At 25.6% G+C, this 11,861-nt stretch overlaps 1 protein-coding gene across 2 annotated transcripts; it reads right to left on the reverse strand.

The window, feature by feature from the left end:
* Nucleotides 1-945: 945 nt before the first annotated feature.
* LOC124947128 lies at nucleotides 946-11,826 on the reverse strand. 2 transcript variants are annotated; one of them, XM_047488850.1, is made up of 8 exons: nucleotides 11,185-11,826; nucleotides 10,390-10,561; nucleotides 9,917-10,034; nucleotides 9,688-9,832; nucleotides 9,530-9,605; nucleotides 9,093-9,459; nucleotides 4,259-8,816; nucleotides 946-3,889 (listed from the first exon to the last, which is right to left on the reverse strand). In XM_047488850.1, exons 1-7 carry the CDS (start codon nucleotides 11,237-11,239, stop codon nucleotides 4,890-4,892), a joined length of 4,860 nt encoding a protein of 1,619 aa, XP_047344806.1. In that variant the 5' UTR covers nucleotides 11,240-11,826; the 3' UTR covers nucleotides 946-3,889; nucleotides 4,259-4,889. The 2 variants fall into 2 exon arrangements, with proteins under 2 accessions (XP_047344806.1, XP_047344805.1); XM_047488849.1 differs by having other exon boundaries at nucleotides 9,530-9,617.
* Nucleotides 11,827-11,861: the final 35 nt, after the last annotated feature.

Below are 11,861 nucleotides of genomic sequence, written 5' to 3' on the forward strand. Positions count from 1 at the left end.
TTTTAGCTTAGCTAGAATATGTAACTGCTGTCTTTGCTCTGATTATGATTAATATACATTAACATTAAATCTTAACAGAGTGCAATACAAGAAAATGACATATTTTTATTTAAACTCAGTGGCACATAACTATTATACAACATATTCCATGTATATTAAATTTCATTAGTAATATAAGGAAAAAATAGAAAAGATATTTTAGGTTTTAGTATTGAAATTATCAAATGATTTATTAAAACAATTTAATTATTTTTTTTGTGTAAATATATTTGGAAAATCATTAATGTTTACTTACGAATAAGTGTTATGTTTTCTTTCTTAGTACAAGATTTTTATTTTAATTTTACTAATAAGAAACTGATTTTGAAAAATGTTATATTTAAATATGTTTAAAATCTAAATTTTAGTTTTGTTATTTTTATTTTAATATGATCAAATTACGATAAAATATATTTAATCTCATAATTTATGATAATAAGTTTGATATTGTTTATGACTATTTTGTTTGATTTCAAATGCAACAAATTGATGTTTTTATATCTCATATATATTTTTTATTATTTATTATTGTTAAAGAATTTACAGAAATCTTCGAAAAATGTTCAACTTTTTATATAATCTCTAGCTCACTTATTTTAATATTTTCCTTTTTTGTTTTGTTTAAAATTATAGTTTTATGATGATATATATATATGTGTATATATATATGTGTGTATATATATATATATATATATATATATACACACATACGCACGCACGCACACACATACACACACACAGCTGATTGTAATACGTTAAACATTAATATTTTTTAAGATCTTCTGTATAACATAAAATTTAATGATTATAAATTATGTATCCAATGTAAGTTTAGCAAACTAAGCAAAGTTTTTTTAAATAAATATTTTAAATTATATTTAGGTATAAATAAATAAAACAAATAGATATATAAATATGTACATATATTCGTACATAACAATACTGTAAGTACATTCATTAAACAACCGAAAGAAACATATTTTGTTATTTATGATATTTTTCAACTATTGTAAATTTATAATATGTAAGGGAAACTGACTATAAAACTAATTATTTACACATTGTGAGTTTTTTAAGCATAATAAATGTTGTCGTCTGTATTTCTCTTATGATATAGAACAGATTCAAGAGAAAATAAAGAAAAAACTATAAGAAAAGAAATTATAGATACATTATATATCTAGTTTAGTATTGACTAAATAAAAAATTGCCATTTTTTATAAGAAATATACATCTTTATATATTTATAAACAAATTTGATTTTTGCATCTGTTCGTTTATCTGTTTATCTATTTGTTAGCAAGCAAACTTTTCATCTTTTGAATAAACTTTATTTGAATAAAATCATAATATTATAATAATAGCATATTCTTATAAATTGAGACACACTAAACACTCAGTCTATAATAGTTATTTTACAAGAAATAAAGATCTTGTTTCCTTTTTATCATTATTAGAAGAAAAATACGCATTCATATATAAATTTAAAATATTTCAAATATAAGAAAAGTATTATTCTCGATAGTTAAATTTGCATTTTAATTCATATTTTATTTATATATATTATAAGACTGAGTTTGTATTTGCTAAAATAATTAAAATATGTCTTTATTTTACAATTGCCAAATAATGCAATATAATACCAATTTATAATAAAGTAATAAACTGTTTTAAGATGTAAAAGTGTAATTGATCATTTTTTCTTTAGTAAATTTACACTTGTAAGAATTTCTACAAGTTTTCAATATTTTAAAATGTAAATTAATAAACATAAATTGGTACATTACACAGATATGAAATGTTTTAATTTATATTGACATAACTAAAACTATCAGACTTATTTATTCAGACTTCATAATATTAAATAATGAAAAACATACACAGACACACATGCGCGCGCGCGCGAAAATTGCTAAATTATATCTTTTTTGATAGAGAATAAAAATATTCATTTTTCTCATAAAAAAAAAGATAATATTCAGTAATAGAAAAAAAAAAGATTATGATATGTGAATACAATATGTTATTTTTATAACAAGTGAATTATTTGGCAATATAAATAAAAGTTGTTGCTAAATTATATGAGATGATGTAGTATGTTTGTATAACACAATATTACATAACAAAAAATCACAGGTTTGAGATCAGATATTGAGATATGGCACCGAAGTATTATATTCAAGAAATTTATAAATTTATTTAACCAATATTAATAACTTAAATCAATAAATAATATTGTAGAAGTTGATAATTATGTTAAAGATGAATAAATTAAATAATGTGTGCATATTGATATATTCATCGTTTTTAATTATGATCTGTTCATTTAGTGATGTTTGAAAGTTATATGATGTATATGATAATTTTTCATATTAACATAGATGTTCTCATAAAGAATGTAAAGTTACAATGAAATTGAAATATATTAATATACTCTATAATATTATTTATGCATTTTTAAGCTGTGAGCTAGATTTTCCCTTTTGGATTTAATAACTATTGCAAGTTTATATTCATAAGTTTCGTTTCTACAAATTTCTTTTTTTATCTTGTTTAAACGAGTGATTATGATTAAACAAATATTTATGTACACATATTAACACATTGACTGCCATGCGAATATTGTACATTTTAACCTGGAGACCACAATAAAATCTTTATTATTATAATGATAAATTATTGCATAGTATAATTAAATATCGTATATTTTATCAATAATGTGTTTATTTTACTGATTACTATAGCAGTGTATTCGATTGATTTTGACAATTTGTTAATAAGCTTAAAATAGTACATTTTCAATATAAATACTCCATAGAATTGCACAAAAAAGTAATAACATTTTTTACGACTGTCATGATTGGCCCTATTTTCATTTATACTGTTTTAATATAGTTCATTGCAAAATCTAATTTTTGGAAAATATCATGTTTATTAATTTCTAAATCAACGAAAATAAACTGATTATTAATATTTAAAATAATAATTTACACGTACATATATTATTAGTAAAAAAATAAAATTCTTTTTATTCATAGTTTCATTATTCTATTAATAGCAAAAAACAATAAAATTAACAATAATTATTAATTATTGAATAGCATAATTTTTAGTTCACACTATTACATAGTTATTTGCATTATTCAAAATTCTTTTTATTCAATCTGTAAATTTTTTAAATTTAAGAGTCCCAGTCATCTACAATCATTGTAATCTTACTGAGAAAACAGGCAATCAATGTATTAAATGGTTTAACAAGTCATATTTTTTTTGCATATACCGATAAAGCAAAACAAAGATACGATGTCATATTTACGGTTAAAAAGCATCTTATTATTTAAATTAAAGCTGATATTTGTTAAATGTAAAATAAATGAATTGACTAGTTATGCTATACTTCGATACCTGGAAACAATAATTCATAATTGTTTTATTCCAACATTTATGTGGAATTCCTATATATGTATGTTTGTGTACATATATATGTATATATATAAAACAAATGGACAGATTAAAATTTTGGAGCACACAAAATGTCTCCATTTTTTTTTTGTCATGTCATTACTTCTGGTTCATTTGGCGATTTCGTTGACATCACAGATTTATTAAAGTTGATGTTTTATCAAATAATAGATCTGAAAAAAAAACTCTTATATCAGTTACATTAATACATTTGTATTTTATTTTGTGGATATCTTTTACATTATTACCTCTGTAAACTTTTTCTTAATAACTTGTTTATTCATGAATTAGTTTTGGTATTATGACTTAAAGATAACACTGCTGATCATAACAATCATTAACTTAGTTTTCATATATATCCCAATCTACTTTCTTCTTTTGCTATAATCTATAAAATATATTTTAACAATTAATATTTATTTCTAATAATAAAATAAAATTTATATAAGAAAATAACTAATTCAATTAAATAAAAAAGTAAAATTTATATAAGATAGAAAACGATATTATTATAATAATGCAATAATAAAGTCTTGCAGGTTATGCATTTATAACTTCATTACATGATATTTAAAAAAAAAAAAAAAAAAAAAAAAAAAAAAAAAAAAAAAAAAAAAAAAAAAAAAAAAAAAAAAAAAAAAAAAAAAAAAAAAAAAATTACTTTTTCTGAGTGAATAGGGACTAAATTAAATAAAAATGTGTAATTGTATATCTTTTTTGATTTGTAGATTATCATATGTTGAAGAAAATATCTTACCTCGTAATTTTATCAATACGAAGCGTATGTAAAGTAGAAGAATTTGGCATGTTTGTTTGTACATATTTTATATATACATAATTACATAGATATTTATTTTAAAACTCTTTATAAGTTAATCACAGCAGTGACAAAATGATATAACATACCATAATTGAAAATTATATGACTTTTACTAAATTTAAGAAAACATGATAGGAATGAAATTTAAACTTAAAATAAATTATTTGAATACAACTTTGTATTATTTGAATACAATTTTTACTTTGATTAATTAATGTTACAAACATAGATTCTAAATAACAGTCTTAAAATTCTCTACACATACATTATTACAGTAATTAATTAAATATTATATCTTATGAAAAAATGATTCCTAAAAATCTTCCACGATGATGCTTTACGGATTTTCCATGATGTTCTTCATAGTTGATCTTCTATTTATTTGCAGGTATCACTTATAGTATCTTCCAACGATGAGAACTCATATTTACACACATGTGGACACGCACATACACATCATATTTATGAATTTACACACTCACAATTTTGTCACTTATATCATATTTTCATCTTTTTATTTTGTATTTCTGTGGCATTTACAATGAGTTTCGTAATTAAACAGTATTGATCATCGACTGTTTTTCCTACGTTTACGTTTTAATATACCTGATGAATTCCACTCTGGATCATTATCAGAATAAGAATAATTTACCTTAGGGACATTTCTTTTCGAACTTCTGGTTCTTCTAGTGGGTGATTGCATTTTTTTTGCTTTTTTATAAGGTACATCTGTCGCTATAGTTTCTGATGCAAATCGTTTTATCGTTGTCATTTCAGATGCAGCGATTTCTTTACGCTGTGCAGGTGTTTTAAATCTTCTTTGATGGCAAGATTCTTGGCATACTGTAGCGTTTGATTCGTGTGCCGTGGTATCATGAATGTCCTTGCAATAATCTCGTCGTACTAAATTTGCAGTAAAATGATAATTACTATGTAAATCATCTTTTCTGGTAGAAGACAATTCAAAAACTGGTTTTACAATTTGCTCCTGATGTTTCTGTGTAGTATCAAGTGCTTCTAAAGCTGCTATGGACATCATGGGTATACCAGGATAATTATCTAATTTTTCTGTTTTTATTGGTATTTCTTTATATGTCATTGACATCATAGCATGTGCTTTTAATCTTTTCTTAAGAGGTAATTTACTATTGAAATTAGTATTACTCAATCTTGCTGTTTCACACTTCATATCAATTTCTTCTAATGTATTTTTTTGTAAAAGATCTTGTTTTACTTTATATAAAATTTTATCATCATACAATTTTCCTATAACAGTTTCATTTTTCGTCCTGTCATGCTCCTGGACGGTGGATGGTTGTACTGATGAATGCGTAGGCAAAAAATATGAGCTACTTTCAATGCATGATACATGAGAATCTGTACCAGGGTGTATACATTGTCGACAATGTGTAACTATATCATATGTACAACTTAAGCATGAACAATGTGATCTCCCACGAGAGTTGTTTGTATTTACATGAGAGTGCAAAGATGCAGTAGTATTTATTTGTAAACTACAAGAGACAGATGTACAGTGCTTATGATATGGCACACATAAATCTGTAGTAGCTGAGCAATTACTACAAATTGATGGTGGTAACGCAGTAGGATGAGATGCAGGAATATGTAATGGATGTTGCGATTCAATTGTTTCGTGCGAATGTGGATGCATTCCTGTACATCCTTGTACAGCATAATTAGTTGTAATACGATTGGGAAGTGTAGTAAATTCTTGCTTAATATTTTGTCTACAAGCAGAGATAGATTGTGATGAAGATTTATGTTTATCATTGTCTTCATTAGTTGTAGTTAGACTTGCAGCATCAATATCTTGCAAAGTTGCTTGAAGAGTAGATAATATATTTGCTCTGAGTGAAGCCTTTTTTGTATATAATTTTTCATCTGCAATATTTAATATGGCATTATCTTCTTTAGGTTCTATTTTAATACTTTTTTTTCCTTCAACAGAATGTTTTTCTTGTATAAAAGTATGATCAAGAGTGTTGATAATTTCAAATGATGTACAGTCTTCTGAAGGTGGTGTTAACCAAGTTTTTTCCATGATCTTACTTGTTTCATTAACATTATGATTTCTTGCATTTTCTACAGCTTTATTGATGATGTACAAATTACTATTTGGTGATTTTTGCAGCAACACAACTGTTTCTCCATTCAGTATAACATTTGTATTTTCTTTAGTAGATTGTACATTATTTTCGAGTGGGACCATAATATTTGACAATGTATCTGATGTTTCATAATTCATAGAACCTTGAAAAATGTGAGGAACGTTCACGGAAGATGCATTTTCTGCGTTTGTTGTATTTCCATTGCTCGTAGATGTTAATTTAACACAAAGTTCCACTTTTTCTAATTCATCTTCTGGATAAACACCGACAATCCGATTAATTAATTCAGTTGTGGGATTTTCACAAAGCTGTGATATAGTATTGGACGAATCATTAGTATCTGTTTCATCATCAATGATTTGGTTAAATGAAGTATTTTTTAGAACGGCATAATCTTTAACTTTGATTTGATCACATCGTATTTCAGATTCAGCTTTTAAATGTGGTACATGTTGTGATACACTGGCCAATAAGGAGAGACCATCGATATTTTCTTCAGTACTTAACTCAGTACTATGTATAATATATCCTTTGTCAGAGCTTTTAGGATCGTTGCTTATTTCTTCAATTTCAGAGAAGTCCTTATTTATATTCTTGATTGCATTACCATCATGAGAATTTTTTAATAATTGTACATCTTTCTGAAAAATAGTCGGTAATACAGGATAACTATGGGACTTACTTTGATCTATATTCTCTATAGCAATTTTTTGTTTGCTATCATTCTTATTGTATATTTGTTTATCATACTCTATAGATTGATTTACATATTGATTATTTACAATGTCTTCTTTGCATGTATGTTTAATTTCAATATTATGTATTGCTATATTCTTTGCAATATCAATTAAATTTTCTTCTGAATTATAGATTTTATTTTCAAAATCAAATGTCTTAATGGTGCTCATTTCATCACCACCTTCAATAGAATTACCAATTTCAACTTCAGCTTGTACATCTGAATCATCTCCATTCATTATGCTGAAACTTACTGTATTACTTAAATATCCAGGGCAAGAGACTTCAAAATTCTTTTGAGATTCACGAAATGTCTGCTGTTGTTCTAAAATTTCATTATTAATAAGAAAACCTTCTTTATTTTCATATTTGAATGTGTTATTCGTAGATGATTTTAAAATTGTACATCTCTCAGATTCTATCTTTTTACTCCTATTATTATTCTCTAATTCAATTATGTTTATACTTTGGCTTTCATTGGTCTTTTCAAAATAAGAATTTGTAGACAGATTTCGTTCTTTTACACAATCAGATTCTATGTTTTTATTATTCAATGTTTCGTGGACACCATGTTCGTCTTCCTTAACTTTTAAATAGGCAACTACGTCCTCCGATGTGCTACTTTCCACTACGATCTTACTAAGATTTAAGCTATCTACCTCGTCTTTGGAATTACATTGAGAATCTATTGTGATACTTTCTATAATTGAAGGTTGCGGTTTTAAATCACAGATTTTCTTGTTACCATCGTTTCTTTCACATATTTCATTCTCTGTAGAAATGTCTTTTTCTATCAGTCCTTTAATCACAGCCTGTTTAAGTCTATCGTTTATAGTGCTATTTTTCTTTAATTCCAAAACATCACTACCATTATAATATTTCCGAATATTTATAGGAGCATCTACAGTTTCAACAGCTGCATTGAATACACATTCATTGTTATCAGAAGATGAGTTAGCTGTTGCTGGATCAATATTGACATCATTACAACTTTTTGTATAAATTATAGATGACGCTAATTTTTCGTTAGTTAATGATTCTGTAAGTGTTGAAAGAATAAGATTAGAATTCTTTAAATCCGTGTTACCACTGTTCTTAACATCACACATAGAAGAATCTACTGCATCATCTTTGGAAGTTACTTTGGAAGTCCTTAATGTTGTATCTTGCAATTGGCAATGACTTTCTGTTGCATACTTTGTTAAATTGGTATTATCCACTTTTTTCTGTATTTTTCTTTTTATCTTCATTGAAGTTTTCATAGCTTTTAAACCTATTTGTTTCTTGGCTTCTTCCAACCATGCAGGTTTCTTAGATTTTTTCTTATTTATCACGGATTTTTCAATCTGTATGTCACTTGTTAGGTCAATAACTATAATTTTATTCGATTTTTTCAAATTTCTTTGAGAACAAGGTTTAATTTTCGTAAATACTTTTGGAGCAACACGATTGGTAGAAATATTACCCGAAATTTTACCTAAACTTTTAAAACACGTTTCATCTGTTATAGTTACAGATTTACAAGAATTATGCAAAGAAATAAAGTTACTACAACTACTATTATCAGATAAATTAGAATTGACATTATTATGAAAATTATCTATATTTTTAGGTGCTAGGTCGACGTCCTGACAAGAAAAAAAGCAACCATTATTAATATGTACTATTCAATAATAAAAAAAAATGTATGCAAAGATAATAAATGATGTCATACTTCATACAAATATAAAATTATTATATATAATATATAGTATTGTATTATATTGTACATATGTATGAAATAGTTGCTTCTTACAATTTATTTCTGTATCGCACATAATTATATTTTTATAAACGAATTTATATTCCATTATAAAAAATAAATTTGAGAAAGTAATTTTAAAGAATGTTATAAAGTTGATTACCTTTTCTATATCACATATACTGGATGAACTCATAGTTGCTCTTATATCCTTAATGTACTCTTTATATATTCTTTTATTACTTTCTTTAGAAAATTGTACAAATATTTTGCAAGTCCTTCTTGTGTCAAATTTGTATTGTAAAAGAAATTTTGCAGCATTTGATTGAAACTTTGGCACTTTTGGTAATACGTCATCCAATAAATGTGGAAAAGTAGGTGGTGGCCCAAGAGAAGTAACTGCAGCTGCAGTAATTTCATTTTTTATTGGCACGCTACTATTTATTTTCCTCCACAGACGATATATAAGTAAGTAACGCACATACATAATATTTGATTCTGGATGCAGGGGAATATTTTTAATAATTTTCCTGTAACACAACTTTCATTAAGATAGAAATATTAATTTATATAATAATAAAATCCGTAAAACATTCTTACGTTATTAATGGATTCAAGATGGCATGATAACTGCGACACATAAATTGTACTTTTATAAGAGTATCTAATAAATGTTCTGTGGAATGTTCTACAAAAAGTACCCAATCATTTATTATATGATAAATTAATTGTAAATAAAATAAATCTTGAATACATACCAAGATAAACATATAGGCAAGAAATAAGTCTAGCACAAATTTTACCCTGATCCTCCTTAGTTTTTTTTGATGCTTTTAATTCCATATCTATGTATATTGCCAGTAAGTCTGACATATAATTAAGATAAATACATCTATCATGATTCTGTAAGACATATTTTGTTTAACAAGAAATTTATTTAAATATCAATTTTTAAATTTTTAGTTACATTAGTTTTTATATTCTTACCTCTGAAAGCATACGATAAATATATAAGAATAAAACTAAGGTATCACTAATAGAGTCTTTCAACCGTGCTGCCCATAGAGGTCTTGTATAACATTCATTTATACTGATGCTTATATTTCTGTAATAAGAAAATAGCATCTACTTTTTAATCTAATCTTCCGTGAACTAAATAACAAATTGTTACAAATATTAAAAAATTATAATAAATATTTTTATGTAATTGTGCAAATTTTACTCGAATATATCGGATTTTAATCATTAAGAATATCATTAAAAGCTATAAAGTCATAATTGGAAACTATGTAAAACATGTGTTTGTGTATATATTACTTTTATTATATATATCACACAATCACATAATGCTATTATTTTTAGACTATTATTTTAAAAACCAGTTCTCAGATAATTAATACTGGTTATAAAATTAAAATATAAATTTTTTTCATAAAAAAAATATAATTCATGTATATTACCTCATATAGTACTGCATAAGCTCTGTTAAAGAAGACATACTACAATCCTTGTATATAACTTTACACATTTTTCTAAATTCAAAAATCCATGGAAATAAATTTGTTGTTAAAGATTTTGTATCTTTGTCCATCATATTTTCTTGTTTTTTGTTAATTGTAGCTTTCTTTATATCTATATATCCATAACAATGTAAGTGTTAATAAACAATGTAAAATATTCCATATTAAAAAACAAATATTTGAAAACATTTATAAACAATATGTAATGCAATACTGTTAAATCAATAATTTTTTATATTAATTAATTTGGTAAATATCATTTGATATAAAATCATTTTTCTTTATAATAAATATAATGTTAAAATATTTTTATTGAAGAAATAAATCTGTAGAATTTATACATTTCTCATCCATAGCACCAAAACGATATAAGAATAATCTTGAATTTAAACACAATAGAACATAAAAGACAATACAAATAATAACAAATGATAAATACGTTATAACGAGTCTTCGTTCTGAAAATCTACATAATTTTATGATAAAAAGATTCTCAAAATGAATATGCTTTTACGACTCCACAATGAATACATAATTCTCCAAATCTGAATATGATAAAAAAATAAAATGTAAAAGAAACAAACGAGAAATTGTATTGATCTTCCACGAGAAAACATATCACGTTATTGAGTCAACGTGTGATGCTTACGAATACTGAAATACAAATAAACATGTGGGATATTCAAGCAAACGGGTAAAGCGTCGTGGGAGATGTATAAAAGAAAACAGCATTACCTTGCTTCGGGATGTTCGCCACTGTACTATTGGTCGTGCTTGTGGGAGTCTCCATTGCGGTAACGTTTATGTCGAATAGTCACCTCTGTTCGATCGTTTATATTACGTAAAATTATTCTCTATGATCATGGCACATCTCATGTTAGGAGAGAGTTCAAAGCAAGCTAATGCAACAGCATCCTCTCACGAACTGCGTTCTCGGCAACAACCATATTGATACTACCGTTTGTCGCGACAACCGTAAGAGAGCGTCGTACGTGCCCTCTCACATTACTTCTTATATCTACCTATGTTACGTATTTGTACCTACACATATATCTATAAACGATCGTGATACTTGGCCTACATACTTTGTATTGTACGTCCTGTGGTATAATTTCTATCTGCGCATCGGTTGTGTTGTGTATCACGTTGCATTTAAAGCAAACGTTGTGACACGTTAATTATTCTTCTTTTATTATTAAATTTATTTTCATGTTATGCATTAAATAATGCTGAAGAAGTAGATAAAAACGAGAATGCACAATGATTTATGGTCACAAGTCTTGCATACTGAAAATTATGTTGTTTTTAGTACTGTATGAAAAAAACTTAAGCGCACAAAACTCTCCGTTTGTCGAACGATGCGACGAAACACTTTTAGAAAGGATTTAACGATAATACAAGTAAATCAGCCA

The sequence above is a fragment of the Vespa velutina genome, chromosome 2, assembly GCF_912470025.1.
Source record: "Vespa velutina chromosome 2, iVesVel2.1, whole genome shotgun sequence".
In the NCBI taxonomy this organism is placed as follows: domain Eukaryota; kingdom Metazoa; phylum Arthropoda; class Insecta; order Hymenoptera; family Vespidae; genus Vespa; species Vespa velutina.